Source organism: Daphnia pulex, chromosome 3 (genome assembly GCF_021134715.1).
Source record: "Daphnia pulex isolate KAP4 chromosome 3, ASM2113471v1".
NCBI classification, from domain to species: Eukaryota; Metazoa; Arthropoda; class Branchiopoda; order Diplostraca; family Daphniidae; genus Daphnia; species Daphnia pulex.
The window spans coordinates 8,933,088-8,958,816 of NC_060019.1; the positions used below are offsets into that span (position 1 = coordinate 8,933,088).

Consider the following 25,729-nt stretch of genomic DNA (forward strand, 5'->3'; position numbering starts at 1 on the left):
TTTCATAGGAATAAAGAACAAAATAGGTTTGATTTCATATTTTATTGTTAGCGAAGTAATAGTATTGATATTTGTCATATACATGTGAAGAGCGAACAAGTTGAAACGTTATATAAAGGTGGTACAGTTGATCGCGAAACACAAGGGAGAATTACTTCGTGATCAAACAAGTCTTTCTCCAAAAATACATCAGAACTTCTCATTGCTATTTCCCTTTCGACCAGACGAATAACCAACGGCGGACATGCTGTTTACTCAGGGAAAAGGGACAACAGATATGCATTTGTAAATTGTCCAGTCTAATTAATTTTTCAGTCTTGAATTTCAGCAACCTCTTTTCGGCTTCACCAATGGATCAAGTCTGGAACGGTGGCGTACGATTGAACTGAAATGAGAACGGAGATTTAGTTACCAGTCAATAATTAAATAAAATTATTCATCCAGCATTACCTTAACGTGTGTACAGGTGGCAAGAGACGAGACGACACATTGACAAAAGGCAGCCGATAAAACATGTCCGACAGCCACCAGGCAACATCAACTATTTTGCACAACCATTCAACACTGCAAGAACACCAACATTAGGTAAATATCACATTGAAATATGATGTTGAACTGAGTGTCTGCACAAGCTCTATTTCAAGACATCTCAACTGGAAAATGACTGGAAAACCACTGCTCACACCATGTACGCTGCATCAACACCATTGGCAGCTCCAACAACTAAACCAAGAAATCCTATAAATCAAAGTTCAAAGGAAAACAATGAACCAATTACATTTTCAAATACAAAAAAGGGCAAATTTGTTTTATATATAAAAAAAAATACAATTCTATTGAGCAAATCTTTTCACAAAAGCTCTTAATTAGAAACATAAAGTTGTTGTAAAATGTCATCTAAATCAAAAATTCAATGTCTTAACTCAATTTCTAACAAAAAACACATGTGTAGCACACTATTTTTTACATAAGACTCAAATTTAGGCAAAATGCTAACCCACCCGAGTTTTCTAACAAGTTAAGTGCATGTCTGCAAAAGCTCTTGGCATAATTCCACTGGAAATTTCAACAATTTGCAAAACAAAACCCAAGCAAGCTCAGACTTTACTACTCAATGGTTAATAGAATAATAAAACTCAATTACTATTTGAAACAAAGTCACAAAATGTTAACAAAGTCTTGAATTAAAAAGCTAAGCAACATAATTACTAACACAACCACACAAAAAATTACATTTTATAAAATTAGAGAATAAAAGATGGAGTTACCATGTCTAGGATCAGAAATGTCACGTAAGAAAGTACCCAGCCATGAAATTCAAACCTTCTCGGACAGCGTCTCGACAGCAAAAGAAAGACTGTTTCGTCAGTCGTCTCAGCACTTTGGCAGTTTGATGACCCACCCCCCTACATCGCTCTAGAAACCAACACACTAGAGCTGAATAGTTCAATCCCTAAACACACTAAAATATTTAGCCACCTAGTGACAGCCCTTAGCAACCACGGACGACTAGAGTCGGATAGAGTCGGACGGAAAATAAACTTCGTCATCTCCGTGAAATACATTTAGTACAAAATGTACAATTTAAAAAAAAAAGGCAATCATCGAAAAATTTACAAGTGAGCTTTCTTGGTGGAATAGTTATAGTTATCGTCAGTCATCACCAAAAAGTTACCAGGCAAAAAACTGCCGATAGCCTACATCTTTACAGGGATGTGCAAAGTAACTGAAACTGATTAATAAAGCCTAAAGGCAAAAAGGCTATAATAAAAATGATCAAAGGCTATAGTACCCACCCGAAAAAAAGGGCCTGATTTAGAGATTATTACACAGTCAGAGTTTAGAGCTAGAAGATTATTAGTAAATAATCTACGAAAATAAGTGAATTGTCGGGTACCTGGGCATGGGTGAGTGACTAAAGGTGTGTCTCAGCGGTCTGAAGTGGTCCAACTCGTCAGTAAAGAATTACTGTGTCGTAATATTACGGGTTAGACTCTTACGAGGTAGAATGTGAGACAACTGTAGGTTCACCAACATCAGGGACAATAGCAGCTTTTTCTGACTCAAGCACGCACCTTTCACCATTTACACATTGAGCAGCAAACACCATCATTCTACAGCTTGAACTTCACCTGGCAATCAATACCTAAAGGGAAAAAGATTGATTTAGTTTCAAAAGATGCAGTATAGCTACAGAATGAAATCACAATGCTAGTGACTTCTTTCAACAGTGCTTATTGAACAAATTTGTTTCATGATGATGATATACAGCTGGCAGGCAAAATCACCTTTAGGTCTAATATCAATGCATTAATATATTTATTTTACATGAAATAGTCTGAATAGAATTATCTTTCTATCAACATGATGGAAAATGTTGGAAATTCGTCGTACTCCTACTCGCGTACAAAACCGTACAGCGTCCCGAAAACAAATGACGTGGTTTATTTGCTACGATTCCTACGAATACCAAGCCCCCTGATGGACGAATTATAACGGTACCTATTAAAATATTGATAAAATGACAAGACAACTTCACCTTCAACACCATCAAACTACAACAACCACTTTTAATCATCAAATGGCCAAAAAATTGATAAAACAAAACAAGTTATATAAATTAAATGAACCACCTTCGTCCTGTGTCTTCGAAACGACGCCGAAGACAAACGTACTGCAATGAGTTGGTCGCTTCTGCAGATTGGCGGGATATTAGACTTCTTTAATCAACAAGTAATTATTTTGCAGTATTAATGGATGTGCAAGGAGACATTCGTATACAAGTCCACGATGATGGCTAGATGGGCGAGGCCGATCCAAGATGCTAACTTTCTCGCAGTAACAAGGTTCCGAAAGTGGTGTGGCCAATAGTACCAAGTACCTGCAAAGTATAAAGTATTATTACTAAATTGTACAGATTCCTTAATCAGTCAAACAAACCAACAACAACTCAACTAATGCAGTTGGGGTTATTTTCAAAACAAATTATCTACTGACATCTAGCGGGCAGCTGTGGAACAGAAGTTTAAATTTCTCATTCGTCAGACGAAAAGTTGTTCCGGAAATAATCGCACATTTCGTTTACAAAAAGAAAACAAAAAATAGTTAATCGCTAACCAAAAATACAAAACAAAAAGAACTACTTGCCTTCATCATTAATTATAAAGGATGTTTTGAGGTACGAAGATTTTGCCACCTTATGGTTGAAGAATTCGGCCAACGACAGAGAGATACCAGATAATAAGGGAAGAAATACTCCACTCACAAATAAAGTAGAATATTACACGGTGATTATTGATACATGCGTACAGCATGCCACTCGAATTGGGTGTTAAATTTGCGGATTTGAGGAATACGGTATCCGGAGCCTTACTATTAGGTTTCCCAATTAAGGGAGAACAGCGCTGTTTAATTCCTGGAAACAGTGTAATGAAAATACTGTGACTTGATTAAACTTGCATTAATTGCTCAACTCACTTCTAAACTCAAAATATATGGCGGCCTTTTGCTAATTTATGACATTTATCTAAATACTATACGACTTCGCATCGGGTCATCTTCTCCACAACAACAAACAACTTTGACGCTATTTACGCTCGTTTCAAAAGTCGCCAAATTCTTCAACACAAATTTCTACGATTTGTAAGTTAAAGAAATAATTACTTCACAATTTAAAAACCAGTTTACATTCATGTAGGAAACTCCTGGAAACTCGTACTAGTTTTGACATCAAATAGCTCGACAAATAAATATTGCTAATGTTAGCTTACGCCAGGTCGCGCCTCTTAGTTGCTATTCATCTTGTGTTCCTTGACAATGTGCATATGGCGTGGTGCTTCGGTTGTTTACACAAGGAACTACGAAAAGTTATAGTGTTATATAGAAGTTATTACACAGTTAAATCGACAGTGTTGACAACGGGGCACGATCCGAATCCTGACAATAAAACAAATACACCTTGTGTCACGCGAACAAGTTATCAGACAGCAACGTCTACAGTTGTAGCCCAAATGACTGCAAAGAGCTCAAGTGTAAACCTGTGCAGCTGTTTGTTCAGCCTATCACGCTTTCGAATTCCTAATAAAATGCGACGATCGCCATGAATCCCAGTAGCATCAAACCGTCATTTTCCTATTATAGATTAAAGAAGAAAAGCAGAAATAACTTGAGAACATTTCAAGAACAAATTAGTCAACGATTTCTTAGTGACGTTAAGGCAAACAAAAATAAAAGCCTGTTAGGGCATCGCGGAGAAATATTAGCTGAATATCCAACACGTCAAAGTTGAAATAACAAGAGACCATGGCGCAGCAGCACAACCGCCGCTGCTGGATGAAACCTGAAACCGAACGCGCGTCAAAAACCTTCTTTTGAGTTCATATGCATGCTGCATAGTAGGTTATTATTATTATTATTTTTAAAACCTACGTACAGCAGCGTATATTCTGTTTGGCTTTTGACGTTTCCATCTCTGAAAAAGCTGCAGACTTCAACGCAGTATTGATGCACGGGGGGCTGGAGCTATTATTCCCAAAAGGAGAGAAGATTTGACGTGTTGCCGTAACGGTAGGGGCGGAGTCGAGCAAATCCGCCGTCCGACACAAATGACGATTGCCCACCCCCTCGATATCTATATGTATTCCGATATACTAGGTTCCGTGTGTTATTTATTTTTGACCACGTTCATCTGGTGAGCAGCAAAATATTCACATGTACCCCTACAATACACACAGACGTACGCCCATACTTATAACGCGGATGCATTCACAGCAGTCGACAAGTTCGATCCGCCCTCCGCAACTACCGGATAAGTACATATGGCCATGGAGATTTATCATAAACTACTACAACCAACAGCATATAATAAATCTAACTTTGATATACATCCCCTTTTCTTCCGCTCCTGACTTTTGTCCGATGCACAATGCAAGTAAAAATGTGGAATGGAAAAAAAAAAATTGAAATAAGAGAAGAACGTCTACCTCTTCTTCCGTTTGATAGAGGGCGGGGCACAGGTTCTCGTATTTGCTGTGCCTGGGATCTGGTATAGGGGGTTGCCCCCCTCTCTCTATACTCTTTTTTTTTTTACTCAATGTACACACCGACACTCCCCGTCGAAGCGAGTCTATAGAATAGCATCCGAGAGAGAGGAAAAGAATACAGCAGCTAGAGCGTCGCTGGGCGTTAAAAGGAGGGAGACCGGGTGGGGGGTGGAGTGGGGGTTCTGCCTACTTCCGAGTTCCTTTTTTTTAACCATTTCCCCCCTCTCTCTTTCTTTGCCGACGTCTCGTGACGTGCTTCCTATTTCGGCAGCACACCTGGGACCACCGTCAAGATGTGACGCGACGCCTACTTTTTTTTTCTGAAGTAGAAAAAGAAGAATGAAAATAAGAGAGTCTTGCGCATCAAAAGAGATCAAACTCTTGAATTGGCGCTTCCGGAAATGGGGAGCAAAAAGGGTGGGCGGAATAATTCTATTTGGATTTCCGATCCGCTGATGGAGACATCGCAATAATCAGCTGGCAAATAACGTTTCTAAACTCAAAAGTACATTTACTTTAAATTGACGAGGTACGTGTAAGAGAGAATCACAGGTAGGATGTGCCTGATATTGGCCGACTAATAAAAGTTGCGTTTCTCTGCGCCTGAAAAAAATCGGAGAGGGGCACCTAAATCTAATCGAGAACCACTTTATCCGTGCAACATTAATATTTCTGCCCTCAACTGTCGATATGAGAGTCTAAATATACAACCCGCGTCCACATTATCAACGATCGGTTGATCCATGCCCGGCAACGCCTATGTATACGGACCAGACACACACACACACACAGCTCAGGTAAACAAATGAGAAAGCGATTGGCTGCTGCTGCTGCTAGACATAATCATATCCTCATTCATGCGCATCTCTTCGTGGAAGAAGAAGAAAAAAAGAGAAAGTTCAAGTGATGTTGTCCTGCAGTATTAATAAATCTGCCCAACTAATACGAAAACGAATATCGGGCAGAGTGTGTGTTTCCGACAAACCGACCAAAAACCTTTGGCATGGCAGCCAATACTAATAATAACAAAAAAAAAGGAAAAAAAATGAGGATGGAGGAGGACGGTGCCAGACGGAATTGATGGTGATGAACCGGAAAGACGCCATGGTTACAGGTTGCCGTAGCGTCGACGTCTTCTCCTTATTCTTTTCTATTATCGAATTCAATTGTATATACTGATTTATTGTCCCGTGCTGAGGCGGAAGATCACACAAGGGGGTGCCCGTCTCCTTTTACTCTTTTATTTCCCTCTCTCTCCTTTTTCTTGTGTGTACGCGACGTACGACGACGCGTCTCCTCCCACATCCGCCCGTCTCCCTCAGCATTGGCCCCGCGTGCGCTGGGCGCCCCCCTTTTCATCGTCGGAGGAAGGAGGAGGTTTATAAAGTGTTGATTTTTTCTTTTCTTTTCTCTCGTTGTTGAAATCTCCATCACGTCTCCTCATCTTTAAAAAAAAGGATAGAGGGGGGGAGAATGTTTCATGAGGAAGTAAAAGGGGGGGGGGACGTCCATTGTCGTGAAAGCCAAGACTCAATAATGTACACCGAGGATGCAACTTCCTTCATCCACCCACCCACTCACCCAAGATATTTCCCATTTGATAAAAATAAGAAGAAGGAGAGAGAATATAAAACTAGCGCCCGATGAAAAGATGATGGGAGGCGCAAGCCAGGAGCACGACTCGTGTCACTGGATCTCCTATATATCCCTGTGCTGCGCGGTGATGTCTATATCGAACTAAATTGTGCGTATAGGTAAAGGAGAGAGAGTGAGGGAACTCGGAAGCCGGATGAGAGATGTGAAATCTGATCGACTTTTTCCCCGTTTTTTTTTTTGTTCCGATTCTTTGGCGTAGGGAAATGAAAATGTTGGATGTAACGAAATAGGATGGGGGAAGCTAGTGGCACGCTTCTATGATAAAAAATTCCGATTGTTTAAACGCCGCGCCATTTGATAAAAAAACACACACCCGACAGATTTTGGTAATTCCGCTGGAAATCAAAAAATGCACCTGGACGCGTTTTTCTCATTTCATTATGAATAATCATCATCAGAATAATGAGCTAATGGCGCGTTTGTTTGCGTGGGTGGCAGCTCAGACACCCTTTTCCCCCACTTCAGACTAACTCAACAGTTTTTTCCCATAGAATTAAAAAAGATGTCTGCCAGCTGGAGCAGCTGTTTGACAAAAAAGTAAAATTCAAAAACCGAATTAAATGAACTTGGACAATTGCGCCGAGAAAAATTAAAAACAAAAGTAAAAAAAATAAATAAAATAAAATTCCAATCAAACGAGTCAAGAGATTGGAGATGCAACAAAAGAAATCAGGACCAAGTGTGCAAGTACATGTCATTCGATAAGGCTTCCGTCTTCTGCTGTTAGTGGAACCTAAAACCCCATAAAGGCCAAGAGTCGAGTGGGGAGCGTGCCGTCGCCAGAACACACACACACACATACGGGTCACATATCGACGATGGATACGACCGATAACCAACCGCGTATCCATCCATCCAGCAGTGCTGCGCTGCCTCTATACTAGACTAGGCGACCGACGATCTAAACTACGGGCACCCCAATGGAAAGTGAACCGGACCTCCGCCGTCGCCATCGCCCAAAGATGTACGTGCGCTTCCCCTTATCGAAGCTCCGCCATCAGACGATTCACCATGATTCTCTCTCTCTTCTTCTCCTCTCCGAGGTAACTCGAGAGGATCCGCCGCAACCGACCCAACCACATCCACCACCGGGGTGGCCCATCAAGACGTACTCACTCATCGCACGCGATAACCTTACCCAAATCTTGCTGGGAAAAAAAGTTCGTGATGGACTTATAAGGACGACAATTATTATTCCGACCGAATGAAGAAGATCTATTGTTTTTTTGATTCCTTTCTCATTTTCTCCGATTGACTTTGATTCTCACATGAACGACGCCATTGACTTGGCGATTTGACGTCGCGATGTCAGTCGCTGCAGCGCGTGTGGGGGGGTTGAAACATTTTGTCAGTTGCAAAGGAAAATGCTGAGCCAAACTGTACACAAAAACCTCCAACCGTCGCCAAGAGTCGACGCCAGAAGAAAAGAAGAAAACAAAAGAGACACTTTATTATATCTACCGTATGACGGACCATCAGAGAGCCTATGAAACGTACATCTGCGCCCATATACGACTCCTCCTCCCTATACATACTTTTTGATCATGACTGGATACAACTTTTAAACCTGAACAGTACTATATGTGTATACGACATGTCTTTATCTCTATAGATAATATAGGCTGAGCGTTTGACAGAGGCCAATTGTGACAGAGACCGTCTCATCTTACAGCGTCGTCGTATATCCCCCCGGATCTATAGAAAATCGACTTTTTCCACATGTAGGTCTCCCTTTTGATTTTTCTTTTTCTCCGGCCGTATTTGTACTACGATCATATAATAAATCTCTTATCCGGTCTTGGACGCAACGCACGGCGCCCGACTGGATGGTTCTGATGTGGAAGAATTTCCCAGCACTAATACACTACGTATATACGATGATGAAAAGGGAAAAAAACTCGAGACAACAACCGCGCCGCAGACAAAACGCTATTTGCTGCTGTGCGATTTCAGGCATCAGCGGCATTACATCTAGGCCAGTGGTAATTGGAGAAGGGCCCTCATTCACGACTCCATGTGCTCCGCGCTGTGAAGTCGACGTCGAACGTCGTTGCGGATTACACACAAAAACCGTACACGGTCCTCTCTTTCTCTCTCTCTCTTATCGTTTATGCATTTGAAAAGAACGGCGCACTGAATAAATGTCTATGAAAGCGACCCCCCGCCGACCAGATGATTATAGAGTCGAGAGATCATGTTCAGCCAACCTTTCCACAGTCACCATATAGTCAGCGCCGTTGTGACTTTTTCGGAGATTGCCGACACACACACACACAAAAAGGGAAATTAGAAAAACCCCGTTGATATTAGGTGGGCACCGATGACTCTTTTTTTCTTCTTTCTATCCATCCCTCAGTCGACATCATGCGGTGAGAACCATTTTCCATCCACTTCTCAGCGTTCCTTTGACGGGTTTTTCGCAGTGTAGTTTTTATTTTTGTCCCGATCGAGAAGTAAAAAACCGTTTGGCAAACCGAACGGGAGAAAAGTCTGGCGAATCAATTGTTTTTCTCAACACCTGAGCGATTTGAAGAAAATGGGAAAAAAAGATTTGAGCGATATTCGATCTCGTCTGTGTGTGATGATGCGGCAAAAGATTTTTTGGACGCGTCGCCCCACTTCCATCCCCGAACTCGAGCGTCGATATACATGCTGATGAGATGCGATTACCCGTGTGGAATGGTTTAATGACGACTCTAGTCGTCGTTCGTCTTCTTCTTCTTCAAAGGCATTTTTTTATTTTTTCTCGAGTGGGGACACGCACGCAAGCTGCTCTGATAATGTTTTTTTTTTTTTATTATTCCCGATTTGACGGAAAAGAGGAGAGAGAGAGAGAGAAATAAAAGATGATCGTCGACGAGGAGACGATCGTAATAATAATGGACGCGTGGCGACGCCGGAATTGGCATTCGCTAATCAAGAGAAACAGAACACGACATGGATAGATATAGCCAGAAAGGCCGTCATCTCGATCCGAGTTTTTCTTTTTCATTAATTGGGAGAGAGTGAGAGATTGAGAGGGGAAGAGAGAAAAAATAAGGGGTGACTCTTCATTATGAAAAAAAATGTCGACAATTCAATTCCCCCCCACCCGATTTCCATCCGAGTTATTATTATTATTTTGTCGTTTACTAATCAACGGCTGTTAATTGAAAAAGAATCGTTTCAATAATTGCTGTTCCATTTCTCTCTCGCCCACGGTGTATATTCTTCCGAGATGATCGATCTTCTAGCCTCCGTCAACCCGCTCATTCGCCCTATATATATACTGAAAAACTCAGCGATAACATCATCAGTTTCAAATGAATTCAACTGTGATTAACTCGACTCTGGACAAGATTCCAATTCAAAGATTAAACACAAAAGAAAAGAGAGCCCAGACTTCCGCTGGCTTAATAATGAACAAAACCCCCTCAGCAGTATACTATATAGTAATAATAAAAGCTTATACAAACGTCAACGTCTAGTCACATTTGGAATAATGGAGCGCTAGATATATAATACGCGAAATCATAATAAAAAATAAAAAAGGTCGATCTGCTGATCGGTGACGGAGAGAAAAAGGGAGTGCGGAGATTGGTCGCAGCCACAGGGGAAAAGGGCAGTGCCCAAACGGGTCTGAGAGCAGCTGAGGGGCCAAGTCGACGATCAAAAGGCGGTTCCTCCCCCATATGTATAACCCCGTCCGATAGTGAGAGGGAAGGAGCATCTAACAGCCGCGGCGGAAAGACACGCACACACACTACACACACACACACGGCGTGCACAGCGAGAGGGGAGGGCAAATGGTCGTTTGGTGCTGGTTGCTGGTTGGTCCGACGGCCGGCAAAGAGACCGCCGCAAAAGGTGGAGCCTATTGCAGCTCGCTCTCTTTTTGGCTGGCCTTTCTTCCTTCCTTTCTTCCTTTTTTTTATTTCCTTCCTCACCGGTAGGAGGGAGGGAGCGCACATATATAAGATGAATCAAAACAACCCCGGACTTCAATCCGTGCTCAGTCCGCACAACGACACGACAGTCTTCAGTCCCGTCTGTCTGTCTGTTTATTTGTTTTCTCCCCCCACCAAGTTTTCTACTTTTTTCAAGAGTGTCCCATCCCGCCACTTGACACAAACACACACAAAAAACTACTTTTCTCCAAATGTGTGAGTGCGTTTCGCCGTAATTCGTAAACAGTGCAACTCAATTCCAGGAAATTTGGTCCAACAATCATTTTAAAGTGCGCGAAATTCAAAGAGACAGCGCAGCAGCAGTTTCATCTTCTTCACACGCGAAATCACCAACCGTAAGTTGTCGTTTAGGCCTTATTAGAGTAATAGCAACAGATTAACCGGAAGCCAACTGTGGGGGGGTTAATCGGTTGTAGTATGTGACAATATTACATCCGCTTTGGGGTGGCTCGAGTGTCGGATGTCAACATTTGCTCAGATTACCGACGAAAAATCCTTTGCACTTTTTAACGTGACCTGTATGTGTGTGCGCACACAAACTTTCATTCAACGGGTTGAGAGAGCAGAGCAATGATGGTGGTGGCTTTTTCCGCCATGATATCCAACACCACGGGTCAAAAAAGAGAAGCCAGCGCGCGTGCTGTCGATCTAATCACGAACGAAAGACGAGACGACGCTTTGAGGTTATTTTTGGGTGGCCCTTTTCATTTGCCCTCCCACCACCAGCTGATGTTCTTTTCGACATTTAAACTAAACGCAATTTCCTTTATTTTTTAATAAACAGTTAAAAAAATGGGCGACGACGAATCGAGTCCAAACAGTCCCAGCAGTTGCCGAAGCAGTCCCATAAGTCTTCCGGGGAAAACGACGGACAGCCTCAACATCAGCCGTGACAGTTCGCCGCAATTGTCCGATTCCGTCAAAGAGGAAGAGAACGCCGGAAGCCGGAACAAGACCAGCATCAGTCCGTGCAGCAACAGCAGCAAGCCGTCGGCACCACTTTCCTTTTCCATCGCCCGGCTCATCAACAAACTGCCGGCCGACGAAACCTCAACATCAGAGTCGCCCGACAATAATAGGCCGTCGGGATCATCCGCCAATAACAACGCCCATCAGTCTCAACATCCGCCCGTTTACCCGATCCCGATGTGGGCGCCAACAACGAGCGTCAACGGCAACAACACTAGGCCGCCGCCGCCGCCGGCATTTCCATCTCAACTGATGCCGGGCTACTTCCAGCAGCAGTTCCCCGATCCCGGCAACAACAGTTTAAATCAAATGTTGCGCAACGTTTTGATGCATCAGCCGACGGACGCCCTGGCCACTTTGATGCGACACTACCAGCAACAGTTTTACGCATCCGGACATCCGCTCCAGTTTCCTTCGCACGGACCTCCGCCTTTGAATTTGAGTTCCAGCAATTCCGCATCGACGGCCGCCAATTTGCAAAAAGTCGAAATTTTGAGATCGGCCGCTTCGGCCTCGCTTCAACACAACAGCCGACCCTTATTGGCGCCTCACCATCTTCACGGTAAGCGAAAAAAACAAATGCAGTTAGCTCTTATAGGCCTAGAAATTAACGTGTTCTATTCCATCAAACAGATTTTTGGTTTCACCCTGGACTGGTCCAGTCGCAAAACGGACCATCTTCCTCATCTCTCCCTTTCAAATCGGCTTTCGTCAAACCGAATGTTAGGCCTAACAACCAACAGCAACAACATCAACAGCAGCAGCAGCAGCACAGCAGCCCGGTGAGTCAATCGAACAAGTCGAGCAGCCATTCGTCGCAACACCTTTCGCCGATCGAGCCGGTCAAGCGCAACAAGAAATTGGACGTGGAAGAGGACGATGAGGAAGAGGACGAAGATGAGGATGTGACGATTGGCGACGAAATGGACGAGGAAGACGAAGACGACGAGGAATTGGACGAAGACGATTTGGAAGACGACGAAGAAGATGAGGATGAAGACGAGGAGGAAGAAGAAGATGAAGAAAGTCGAGTGAGCAGCAGCGGCGCCCTGGTCGGATCGGACGATCCCAGTCCCGTGAGAGCCGAGCAGCGACGTCGCCGCAACAACAACAACAACAACAAGAACAAGCGGCCGAAAAAGAAGAGCAAAACCGAGTCGGAGAAAACCACGACCAGCAAATCGATTGGGGATGGCGGAGATCAGCCGACGTCGCCGGCCGATTCTTCGGCCGGGACGGGCGTCAACGGCTCGGGCGGCAGCAGCAACAACAACAACAAGGGCCGCGTTTTCACGTGCCCCGACTGCGGCAAAGTGTTCAACGCCCACTACAATTTGACGCGTCACATGCCGGTGCACACGGGGGCCCGTCCGTTCGTCTGCAAGGTCTGCGGCAAGGGCTTCCGGCAGGCGTCGACGCTGTGCCGCCACAAGATCATCCACACGGCGGAGAAGCCGCACAAGTGCTCGACTTGCGGCAAGGCGTTCAACCGCTCCTCGACGCTCAACACTCACGTGCGCATTCACGCCGGATTCAAGCCGTTCGTCTGCGAGCACTGCGGCAAGGGATTCCACCAGAAGGGCAACTACAAGAACCACAAACTGACGCACAGCGTCGAAAAGGCCTACAAGTGCGTCGTCTGCAACAAGGCCTTCCACCAGATCTACAATCTCACCTTCCACATGCACACGCACAACGACAAGAAACCGGTAAGTCAATTTAAATTCGAAAATAATTCAATCGGACAGAAAATAAAAACGAACATTTTTCGCCAACAGTTTACGTGCCGCATTTGTGGCAAAGGATTTTGCCGGAATTTCGACCTCAAGAAACACACCCGCAAATTGCACGACGCCCATCAGCAGCAACAACAGACGCCGACGTCGTCAACTTCGTCGGCTGTTGGAGCCAGCAGCAGCATGGGGGCTGTTTTGGCGCCCAGTATGAATTCGTCTTTCAGCTCCAACGACGGCGAAAGGAGCAGCCTGGGCAGTAGCAACGGCGCCAGTCCGGTCCAGCAACCGCGTTCAATCGTCAAAACGTCACCGTCGGTCGTCGAGTCGGTCATGCCGCCGCATCAATCCAACGCCAACCGGATGGGCCGAACAAGCGGAGGCGGAGCTAATAGTAAAATGACTGGCGGTGGTGGTAGTATGAAAAACAAACTTCAAATCCCTCATCATCCGTCGGTGGCTATGAATCCATTGGCGGCCTCCATCCGGAGTCTCCAACATCTTTACCAGAGCCCTTCGGCGACGCTTCCGCCATTGAGCCTGACGTCGCCCTATCACCACCATCATCACCACCACCACCACCACCAGGCGCATTTAATGTCGGCTGGAGGATCGGTGGCGTCGTCGGGATCGTCCAATCGAGTCCCGTCGGGGGGAGCGCCGCCAGCGGCTCCGTCCCGTTTGTTTCAAATCTCTTCCCTGTTATGACCTTATTCTTCTTCTTCTTCTTCTTTCCACTTTTAGCTCTTCTATTGAATGTTTTCCCCCAATCCTTTTTGGCATTTCATTTGTTACACAACACATTACGGTTCTTTCCTTTTTGAAAATTTTGTGGAATTTATTCATTGATTATAACCAATACGTGTCTGTCGGACGAGAATATAAAACCAGACTACTGTACAGTATAAATCAAACGAGTCTTGCGCACACAAATAAATATATCTGGCGGCCATAACAATAATAGCCCGTCCATCTAATATAAATCGCCGACGTGAAGATTCGGATGGGGAGACGTCGAGGGGGGCGGAGGACAAATAGTATTAGGAGGAGTATATGATAGCTGTCAACGACAGGAGAACCCCCGAACCCGTTAACGAGCTCCGTTTGATTGCTGTTGCTGCTGGGCGAATATGTTTTTGCTGGCCCATGTCGATTTGTTAATAATAAAGAGACCCGACATCAACATCATCTGATCTTCTGAATTCCCCCCACCAAAACTGGACGGGTAAATCTGGGCCCATACAACAACAACAACAACAAGATGATGAGCTCCGCCCCGAATATTTGTCGCTTTTTTTTTGTTCATTTGTGTGAGGCAAGGCGACAGATCGGACTGCGTCGACACTCGACAACAATGACGTGTTATGGCTGTCTCGTTGCCACGGCCGAGGTGTCGGACCGTGTTCCATCTCCATTCGACGCCCCGACAATATGAACCGACAGCAGCCGCAACAGCTGCAGGTGAAATCGACAACAACAACAACCAGATCCACAGACGCATCAGCAAGAATCTGACGATCGTCACATTTTCACGTTGCCTGGCGAAAACCAAATAACCACGGCGTCATTAAAAACGAGATGCAACAATAAGACGTGGCATTACGCCCAAATGCATTAACTTTGAGCAAATCAAAAACAGGACATTCTAGAAATATCCGTCTCTGTTTATTCCATAGAAATAAAAGGGACAGCAACTCTAAATAGGCTCTCGATCGTGCGATTAATAACACACGGCAGAAAAGAGACGACGGAAACTATTCAAAAAATAAAAAGGGGGAAAGAGACTAGGGTGGACAAAAAAGGTTCAATCGCGTTTCATGCTCGACTGGCACGGAGCAGCAGCGTTCAAATCACTTACACATCCATAAGGAGTACTACAACCTTTCACTTTTTTTTTCGCTGGGCAAATTCTGTCCTCGTCCTGTCAAAAAGATGATGGCGATTCTTTCTCTTTTTTTTTCTACTTAATAATCGATTGTTTGAGACATTCATTGCGGCTATCGTGTCGACAAGGCAATTAATATGTCATCCCGCGTCCCAGTTATATATCCCACTTTGCCCGTCGCCTGGCTGTCAGTTGATTGGAATAGGAGCTGCTGCTGCTGCTCTTGATTGTTTTGTGTGACCATCTCATCTACCCGGCCCAAATGGATCTAAAAGGAGGGGTGGGAGCCGGTCCAGTCAGGGAATCGATTGGTCATGATTGTCATCATCATGTAATCGCCTACAACATTTACACAACGGAGAAAGCCATCAAACCTCCACCCCTCCCTTGTGCACAGCCCATGACACCCATATGATGGGCCCACGAAAAGTTGTTCCTACTCGTTTCTACCCACAACGGCCGACGGTGAAAAGAGAGAAGAGGGTTCCCCTAAAAAAAGTTGCAGACAAAAGACGAGTGTGCAACCGGACAACAAAATTTGAAAATAAAAAAAAAATTTCATTTTGGCCACAACAGGACTGAGAGAGAGAGGCCCCGAAAAAGAATATTTTTCTCTCCCTGCGCAGAGTCTATTGATAAAAACTTTGCCCGTTTCTCTCTCGGTCCCACTTGCCCCGCGCCCCTCCTCTTCATACATTGGCTAGTCAACCGCACTAATCTGATAATGCAACGTGCCTAGCTATGGGTACACATATTATAAGGCCTACACATACACACACTCACTATACTCTGCACACTCCCCGCTGTTATATTATAGACTCTCCTCGTCGTCTACTTCTTCTTCTTTTTTTCTTTTTTTTTTTATAAATAGCTGCTCCTCATTCGCCCCTTATTGATCATTATTATTCAGTAGGAACAGCCTGGATGGATGGATGGATATTCCACTGTTGATGAGCAGTTCTGTGCAGGCAGTTGAAACGGTTCATTTCGGGTCGACGCTCTTTTTTCTTTCCCTTTTGATATGGGGACAGACCCCGCGCGCGCTTACACCGAAAAACATGTCGGGATTGTGTGTGTTGTAATCCCTCAAGTCTATTATACGCCGCAGATCAAAAAGTATATGTATGCACATCGCAGTCTAATCCAAGCGAGGAGAATGCTAAACTGCATCATCCAGCGGTTGCCGGCGCTGATCGGACATTTGATTCACCCGTGAATAGAAACGGTCGCCATCGCAAAAAGGAAAAAAAAGAGCTACGATACTTGGAATAGAAAATACACGACCGAGTTGGCAAAAGAAACTGGACGACGACGCAAATCTTCGCTCTTTTCTCCGTAACTTGTTTTTTTCTTTTCAATCAAAAATCTATAAATCTTGAGAGTGAAAAGAGTTTTTGGCCGGTGGTTTACTCTGCACAGTTTCTCAAAGAGTCTATGTACTTTTTTCTTTCATTAATCTCGTTTCTAGATCTAGAAAGAAGAAAATTACTCCCTCAACGTGCTGTAATCCCATGTATACGCGACCGAATCTATCCGAAACGACCATCAATTGATGAGAGATTCGCCACAGGTGTCTTTTCCTTTTGTGCAAGAGTATTTATAAAAGTAAATAGGCCTGGCACTATTTCCCTATTTCTTTATTTTTTTTTCTTTCCCTTTCTCACTGATGTTATGTGCCAGTTGTTTGCCTTCTCAAGAGAACATCAACATGTTTGTTTGATCCGGATGATGAAGAAAAGTAGACGTGAAAAGAGATGAGGCCCAGTCTAAGCGAACGTTCAATGCCGGAAATTGCAATCCTTTTCTTTCTTACAGATTTTTTCTCTCCCCTGCATCCACCCCTCTTCGTTTTCGGGTCCACATCTTGTTTTGTGTTGTGTGGAACAAGGCGATTAATCCCCCCCTCAGACATGATCTTCCTCCGCACGTATAACCTTATATAGACGCACCACACACACACCTATGCCGTTCGGGTGAGCAGCTTCTTCTTCTTCTACTTTTTCTCAACATTTACTGTGTACCCCTCGCTCGCATACGTACGACGACCCAGAGGTGCTCAAATACAAGACTGGCGGCTTGTAATCCACCCTCATCCGATCAACATCGCTCCATTGAGTCTCCCTCTCTCTCCGTTTTTTTTTTGCTTCCCTTCATTTATGCGAGCTACTATATAACCCTGCGTTATTTTTTTCTCTCTCTCTCTCTAATTCTCCTTCCTCGAGTGTGTTACAATCGTATCTCTACTAACTACAAGGAATTCCGTTTTGTATCTCTTTCATCGAATCTTTGGGCAGACATCCGGTTCTCTTAAATAAGAACCGGAGGGTGAGTCCCCCCCCCCCCCCCCAATCCGACCCGATCTTTTGTTCCACTTATTATTGTGTGTTTGTGTGTTGTTTGTTTTTTTGTGTGTTTTGGCATTGACCTCATTCATTCAAATTCAATCAACGAGTTTTAAATTTTTTTTTCTTGTTGGCGAAAGATATTGGAAAAACCAGATTTGAAAATTGAATGATAATGACATCATCGGTTCCCCCCGTTTAATAAATGAGTCGAGGCAGAAAAGTGAACGCGACAGGACGGGCGTCATTTCAGGCGTGTCTAATTCATAATTTGAATGTCGACAAGATTTCAAGTAGAAAAACAAAAACGAAACGCTACACAAGTATTACAACTATTACATATGTTGCGCATTGTGTCAAAAAAAAACAAGAGGCCAAGGATGATCCTCTCAAGTCTGCATTTATAATATAATATAATAAATAATATCCAATCTCTCAAAAGTCTATTGTCTGGCGCATCCCTTGTTCCCCCCTTTTTATTGTGTTCGCTACACAACGCATCGGCATTTCGGTGCGTCTAAGTAGACGCAACCTGTCAGCTCGGATTACTGACGGGTCCGCACTGAAAATTTGAAAAGTTGTTCAAGATTTCACCGAAAAATGATTGCTTGATTGCCTCATCACATCGCATTCCCTTCTCCCCATTCGCCCACGGGCCAGACGTTCAACAAAAGAGAATTGCCGTTTGTATATCAAAAAGAGATTCGACTATTTACACAGTAGTAGTAGTAGTACAACATTAAGTATTATCTAGTATACTGTGGCGCACATGTGTATAGACTTTTGGGTGAAATTCGAAAAGAATGGAAAGCTATATCCTTGGCTTATTTATACAAAATGAATCAAAAAGAATAACTGGCGGCATATTGACAAGGATGTCCCCCATTATTCTTGTATGTACCAGATCTCTCCTATATAAATGGCCTATCTCTCCCTTTTGTTATTCATTTGATAGGGGGGGGGGGGGGGGGGAAGAACAAAATGCCGAACGCAGAAGAAGAACAAGAAGAAGTTGGGGCGAAGCAAGAACGGCAGACGGAGCGTGTGGCGGATAATGATGATCTTACAAGGAAGATTATCTTGTCTTCTTTGGTTCACCAACACAAAGTGTACATGGGAGAACGGGAGGAAAAAAAAAAAAAAAAAGGGAAATGTATAATGAAAAGAAAATAGGGTCCCCCCTCTTCAAATTTGATAGGGAGCGGTCAATAGGCTATACGCGCGGCGGAGCTAAACAACATGGTGGGGACGGAGAAAGGCGTGAAAAGACTCGCATCTAACGAGAGATTCAAGATAAGTAGCCAAGGTTTTTCTCTTGTGATTGGAAACATTTGCCGACGGATATCGGCCTTTCCCTAACCCCCTCCCCTACCGTATAAGCCACCGCATGCTGATTTCCCAGCACCACCACCATCGCAGGTATTATAGTCAAACGGACAAAAACAGTCACTTGTCTCTCTCTCTCACACAACTATACATATGTAGTAGTTATAGGCTATTATATCCCCCATCTGTAAATAATTCTACCACATAGGATTAGGAGTCTATGCGTGTGACCGTTGGTGAAGTTTCTCCGGCCTGGGCTCCTCTCTCTCTACTTATCGACTCATCCGTGTCATAACCTTAACCTTCAAGGAGCTTTCTCCCTTTCACTTGATATTCTTTCTTTCTTTCTTTATTTGCCCATTCACAAACCGAGACCCGATGAGTCGTGTAATACGGAAGTTGGCCGCGGTATTACACTGAATGACGTTATACTGCGAATGTAAAAGATTTGAACCCAAAAGTTTGGTGAATGTTCTCTCACAGCATCAACCAAATGACCAAATTCATTGACTCGTCTTTTCTGTCCCCATCAAAATTCCTGGAGTGCGACACAAACTGAACGACTGTCTTCGGTACTACTACCACTACTACAATAGTAATCGAAAAAATGCCATTCCGTAAAATGCCATCGAAATTGTATCGGAGCATTCTGCGGCCAGACATTCACAACCATTTCTATTTCTTCCAGTTTTAGAGATATTTTCTCTTTCATTGGATATCAAAGCCTGAAAATGTGGCAACAACTCGCTCTCCTGGACAATTGTTGGACAGAATAGGAAGACGAGGGCAAAAACGGGGCTCTTACAAGAAGTAGAGATGGACATTTGGAGTTTTTTCTCCCCCCTCCCCCCACTAACCTCTTCGTTTCCCTTCATCACGGGCCAATTCAGACCTTATAAAAGGTCGATCAAAAACCTCACCCCTCCTTCTATCAAAAGAAAGATATAACATTATATAACATGTGCAAGACGTGGGTACGAGTTTTTTTTCTTCTTCCCCTTCAACTTGGAATCGACCAGCTGTCTTGATATCAGTTCAATTTCATGGCCGGCACATAATAATACTGATACCGAGCATCAAATCGATCTCAGATCGAAACTTGATGTAGGTCCGGGAATTCCCAGAACACGACACACACAAAATAAAAGAAGAAAAAAAAAAGTAGAACCAGTGGAATACGACGTTCGGCATGAAATGCCAAAGGAACTCGACACAAAAAGTTGATAAGGAAAATTCGAAAAATAAAAAATAAAAATGAAAAAGTCCTTTCATCATCTTGGAGATTTAGGTTGAGAAAACAGACAAGAAGATCCTTGTGTAGAAAAGAGAGAGAGGGAAAAAAAAGTTGGTGAATTTGCTCATCTCTGCGTCAGAGAGCGGAGAGAAGCCGCCGTGGAGTGAAAGTGGTAGTGGCGATAGCTTTGCTTTTCTGGAACAAATTAAGGGAAATTGCCGCCGAGCCTCCCAGAGCAAACAAGTCCGCCAGGGCTTAAAAAGAGTTTCCACTAACCACACGACGACGACGACGATGGCACATCACATCGTTATTGTTTGCCTCTTTCCCGTCGTCGTCGTCGTCTCGATTTTGAGCCTCTCCAAGTAGACGAGGATGGAAAAAGAGTAGACAGGGATGAGTAGCGGATGGAGAGAGAGAGGAGGTTAGTTTTTTTTTATTTCCTGGGCGAGGAGCTCTCCCGCAAGGCAACGTGAGCGAGAACAGGACGCTCGGCTACAAATTGAAGTGCGTCTCTCGTTCAAAGTCGGTGAGTATATATATATATGCAGCAAGCACATCAGCAGTACTACTACTACTACTACTGCTGCACATACATTGAAAAAGCATGTGGCCTTAGACGCTCCCTGCTCTGTTGGATGGATAATATTCCCAAAGGTCTTGCCCGTCTCCTTCGACTGAAACCTCCGTCCGTAAGTGGCGCACTGCACTTATTTATTTTTATCTTTTTATCTTTTTTATATTTTTTTATTATTCCAACCCCACCGTATACGATCTCGATGAGGCTAGATTCCCTTCCGATCTCTCAAGTTGCCAGCATCTTTACACTCGGCTGATTCACCAGTGATACATATACAACCGCTCAATAATTTGGTTATTTTATCTTTGCTTTTTACCGTCTACAAAACTCCCACCCAACAAAAAGGTCCCATCAAACACAAGAGTGGAGAAGAGGAGAGAAAGTTAAAAGGATAATAGCGGAATGTTGTACATTTCCTTATTATAATTGGACTAGAGCGCAATATCCATTGACAAATGTGCACCCGTTTCTCCACGGTGCTATATTTTGCCACTCTCTCGTTCAACTTGGAGCACTCGTCCCTCTCCCGCTGTGTTTCATCATCATTAGTCGAACAAGGTGAAACGTGAAAAGGTGTTGGGGATGTGCGTCTGAGACCCGTCCTATTATTGTCACGGCTCTCGAAGATATGGAGAACAGCATCTCGTTAGTGCTCCGGAGGGGTTTAAAACAGAAAAAAAGGTGACGACAAAGAGGGAAACGGGGGACCCACACACGCAGACACCTCCTTCATCAGACCTTTGAGCACCTTGATACTCTTTCGTGCACCCAAAAAAATAAAACGAAATATGAAAGAGTGACTCCCACACGGGTGATGCTGGTGTCAAACAGAGGCATACACACACACACACGAGTTTCCTAATGATAATGAAACGAAATTTCGTTCTTCCCTCGGTAAGAATTCGCCAAGTGGCGACTCTCTTTTGTTCCTAAAAGACCAGACAGTCAGACAGACAGACAGACGGACGGCGAGTTAAGTCGAATGTCGCAACACACACACTCTCCGCTCATTTCTTAATTGGATTTTTTTGTCACACAGATGATGATGAAGAGGCCTTCTTCCGCCCACTCCCTATGATACACGTGCCCAGTTGAAACAAAAGAGTAGTACGACTACGCACCAGACAAACTCGAATACGAAAAAAAAAGATGAAAAGAATCACACGCTCTTCATTATCAAATGAATTGACACGGCGTGGGGGGAGAGCACTGCAGAAAAATGGTTGAATTTCAGTCAACTGCTAGTTGTTCGCTAATCCCAGTGAGAAATGTCAACATCGAAAAAGAGTTCACATTTAAAACGCGACAAATTCAAACCCCCAAAAATGAAATTTGAAAAAAATCAGAGTTGATGGGCGCGACCTCCCCGAATAAGTTGGCGCGAGCGCAAACAAATAGCCCGCACGACGTATTACCCAAAGTAAATAACATCCGACCTCCCACACAACATTAACCCCCTTCCTTTTTCTCTCGGCAATCTTCTATCCGGGGGAAAAAGAAGAAGAGGGAAACCTTCAAAAAGTCCATCCAGCGATTATATAGATCGAATGAGGGGACCCCCAACGACAAACGGGCACGCCACTTCCGACGGGCAAACAAAAACCGCCCGCTCAATCGCTCGACCCGAATGTAACCAACAAACACACAAGTTTTGTTGGTGTGTTCATTGAATCAATGAATGGATTCAGTGGGGAGAGATCTCTCTACTTTTGCGGCAATGTGTGCACGGGGCGGGACGGGGGAGGAAAGTAAAAAAGGGTGACGATGTCGATAAGCCGCAACACGACTAGCACGGCAGTAGGAAAAACGGAAAAGAAAGAAAAGTCTGTGAAGCTAATCACGACGTCGTCGTCGTCGTCGACAGTCTAACCCTTTTTCTCTCTATCGCCGTGTTTTCCACACCCACAATAACGTCCTGTTTGTGTGTGTGTGTGCGAGAGAGAAAGTGGTAAACACGACGAACAGTCATCTGTTCGTGTCGGTTGTGTTCAGCCCATTACGGCCAAAGAGGATAAAGAACAAAATGAAAGAAAGAGGAAAATTTGTGGCAAATGGCCAGCACCCGCTGCGATTGTTTCGCCAAAAACAACAACAGAAAAGAGGCCTCTGATTAAACGGCTGATCAGAAACATTCGTCGAAAAACAACGCGGGGAATCCCCGGGAAAAAATCTTTATTTCCTTGTTGTCTGCATTTTAAACAGAAGGAAAAAAAAAGCGGATCGTCTACATTGGAAAGGATCGAAATATCTTCAAGGGTCTCCAAGTGGCAAAGTGGTTGCCGAACTCTCTTCGTCTTCTCCGGAAGAAGAATCAGAGTCGCCGATCATATCCTCGTTCTGCAAGGCTCCCCTCTGAGATGCAAGAGCGCGCACTTGAGCGGCCAGTGAGGCCTGGACACCAAACGTGGAACAAGGCACGATCCTACTCGTGTCGAATCGAGTAGACGCATCGCTAGCGGGACATCCAATCGCCAATCCGGCCGGCTGATTTGCTTCGTCCGGCTCCTGAAGTCGATCGTTATCTTCTTGCTGGGACGGAGGAATCATCTCCTCCTCTTGTTGTTCCGGCACGTCCGGCGGGTCTTCTTCCACCTCTGCCGTCTTGCCGAGACGCTCCATGACCCTGGCTTCGCGCTCTTTCCACTCGGCGGCTTTCGATTTCAAAACAACTTGCAATTCGGAATACATCCGCTTCGATTGGGCAGCCAGTTCTCGTTTGCGGGCCAGACGCTCTTCACGAGTTTCTCTCTTCAACAAGAGCAGATCATCGTCATCGTCGGCTGCGTCTTGGCGATTCACATCGGAAAATCGGAGGTCTGCTTCTAGGATCTCCAGATCCTGGACGTCGGGTTCCCAGGCACCGTACAGCGGCAATACTTCACCAGTTTCGACTGGCCGAGTCGGTTGCACTTGGACCGCACGTGTCGGCGGCGGTGCCATTAAAGACGGATTCGATAACTTTTGCAGTTCCATCTCGACCAATTCCCAGCACGTGGCAACGGCCTTACATTCGTGGCTGAGCTGAATTCGCATCCCCGGAAGCAGATCCGACCCTCGCAACGAGTCGATAATCAGTGCAGTCGCCCGCAAATGGCGCTCGAGACTATGAAGCGCCAAGTCGAGACCCTTGGGCCGCTCATCGTTGTTTTCGCTGCTAACTATGTCCGGCGTGCAAAGAATGTCTGAAGTATCACTGACCTTCCATGCCGTGTAGTAGTCGTATGCCATTCGCAGTCGATGGGTGAGAGGTGCAATCCTGCAGGGCAAGGCTCGACTCAGCTCGTCTATTAGCTGGAAATGCCGCTGGTCAGGTGATACCAAGAAGCTGAGGGCTAGACGTCTCAGCATTTCTGAGAGCTGCACGTGACACTGCCTCATGGCAGCCTACAAAAGAACATAAATCATATTAAACCGACGAATCCAACAAACAACTTGATGAAATTCTGAATTTACCCGAAGCTTTTGCAACGTCACGTGTTGTTCATGGATTTCTTCCGGAATCGGCTCACAGCACGCGAGATAGTGAGACGCGTTATCGACTGCGCTATTGAGAGGCAACATTTCTCTGATACGAAGCGTTAACACTCGCATGATTTCATGAAGTTCTTGGACCGTCTGCAGTAGTTCTTGCCGCAAAGGTAAACACAGAAGAGCACTGGGTTGATTCGGCAAAGTTTTCATGCTCAAATGAGTAATCAAATTTGGTCTGTAACATTATCAGAAATCAGATCAATAAATTTGTGGACACTAGCAATTTAAGACAAAGAAACCTACAAAGTAAAACCGCGATCGATGAGTTCCATCTCTTGAACGAATTGCACGGATTTTGTCATGTTCAAACATAGGTCGTGCAGCAGAGATAAGACGATTTGAAATTTGTCAACAACTTGATTGATTCTTTTTCGTTTTAAGTCATTGATCTTTTTACTGAAGATTCGTAGCATATTTCCTCCAATGTAGAGAAGGCTCGGAGCGCGAAGTGCCCACGGAATCCTTCTTGTGGATAAAAGAGTAGCGGACAGCGCAACGCCACCTATAGCGAAGATTTCAAAGCAACCATCTTGACTGGTAATGTTTTGAAAAAGAGTTAATTTATTTCTTGTATGCAGAATTTAAAATCATTTCTGCACTACCTATTTGTTCGAGTAACTTCTGGCAACATATCATCAAACATGTTGGATAAAAAATCAACATCTTCCAAGGAGATGAGAGATGTGTTCATTATAGTATGCACTATCTTTTGGGAAAATTCTTCTTCCTGTTATAAGTATAGAATTTTAGTAAGTATTTAAAGAATTTAAGTAAGTATACGACAGAATGAAGTGTTATTCTGTCAAAGTTTAATGTTAATAACGGTTATGAGCTTACATAGTTCTCATTATTAAATCCAACTTTCGAGCATAATGACAGGAAAAGATCTTTCCAAGATTTGCTTGTTGCCTAAGAATGAATTTCTTATTAATCTCATTGTATATACATGATCACTTGCTTCACATCACAACTTACAATGTCACCCGAAACCACATTTTCAGGGGCTAGGTTGATTTTTCCAGAATTATAGAAGTTTATTTCTGGACCTGAATATTCAGATGTAGTAAGATGTGCATACAGTTGACTTCCCTGAAAAAAAAAACACATGCAGTCAAGGTTATATGTTAAATTTTCAAAATAACACCTAGTCTGCATCTTTCAATCAGGTATAATCGACCGATCAGTAATTTGTAGACCTGTATTTGTTTTACGTGCCCAATATCTGTGCAGTGTATCTGCCTAATATCCTTACTAAATTACCTCAAATATCACGTCTTCATCTTCATCTGATTCCATTTAGATCAAAATACTGCAACTGCAATAATTTAGGCGCCCTTTAAAATGTGATCATAGGATGGAATCGTCTGCAACTAATTTCCAACGCTGGCAGTTGTCTTGAATTTTTTTAATCAACAAAATGTTTTTCGATTTAGAATTTTCAGCCTTCATAAAATATTTTGGGATTTATTTTCATTTGAATTACC

At 44.0% G+C, this 25,729-nt stretch overlaps 2 protein-coding genes and 1 long non-coding RNA gene across 3 annotated transcripts; 1 reads left to right on the forward strand and 2 right to left on the reverse strand.

Moving 5' to 3' along the window:
• Positions 1–27: 27 nt before the first annotated feature.
• LOC124191284 lies at positions 28–1,414 on the reverse strand. The gene is made up of 3 exons (XR_006873361.1): positions 1,269–1,414; positions 451–738; positions 28–385 (listed from the first exon to the last, which is right to left on the reverse strand). It is a non-coding gene; the product is annotated as an uncharacterized LOC124191284 (long non-coding RNA).
• Positions 1,415–11,106: 9,692 nt separating this feature from the next.
• LOC124191277 (zinc finger and BTB domain-containing protein 24-like) lies at positions 11,107–14,330 on the forward strand. The gene is made up of 3 exons (XM_046584411.1): positions 11,107–12,176; positions 12,248–13,323; positions 13,393–14,330. The coding sequence occupies exons 1-3, from the start codon at positions 11,438–11,440 to the stop codon at positions 14,053–14,055; spliced, it is 2,478 nt and encodes an 825-aa protein (XP_046440367.1). The 5' UTR covers positions 11,107–11,437; the 3' UTR covers positions 14,056–14,330.
• Positions 14,331–22,871: 8,541 nt separating this feature from the next.
• On the reverse strand, positions 22,872–25,629 carry LOC124191278 (vezatin-like). Its single transcript, XM_046584412.1, has 7 exons — positions 25,506–25,629; positions 25,221–25,334; positions 25,083–25,154; positions 24,848–24,972; positions 24,489–24,779; positions 24,168–24,420; positions 22,872–24,098 (listed from the first exon to the last, which is right to left on the reverse strand). The coding sequence occupies exons 1-7, from the start codon at positions 25,539–25,541 to the stop codon at positions 22,965–22,967; spliced, it is 2,025 nt and encodes a 674-aa protein (XP_046440368.1). The 5' UTR covers positions 25,542–25,629; the 3' UTR covers positions 22,872–22,964.
• Positions 25,630–25,729: the final 100 nt, after the last annotated feature.

Bases quoted from the DNA above. Each gene is read 5' to 3' on its own strand.
- LOC124191277 (XM_046584411.1), top strand. From the start codon at position 11,438: ATGGGCGACGACGAATCGAGTCCAAACAGTCCCAGCAGTTGCCGAAGC. The intron at 12,177-12,247 runs GTAAGCGAAAAA...TCCATCAAACAG, and splicing joins GGCGCCTCACCATCTTCACG to ATTTTTGGTTTCACCCTGGA. The intron at 13,324-13,392 runs GTAAGTCAATTT...TTTCGCCAACAG, and splicing joins CGCACAACGACAAGAAACCG to TTTACGTGCCGCATTTGTGG.
- LOC124191278 (XM_046584412.1), bottom strand. From the start codon at position 25,541: ATGGAATCAGATGAAGATGAAGACGTGATATTTGAG. The intron at 25,155-25,220 runs GTAAGTTGTGAT...ATTCATTCTTAG, and splicing joins ATGTGGTTTCGGGTGACATT to GCAACAAGCAAATCTTGGAA. The intron at 24,099-24,167 runs GTAAATTCAGAA...GTTCTTTTGTAG, and splicing joins TGACGTTGCAAAAGCTTCGG to GCTGCCATGAGGCAGTGTCA.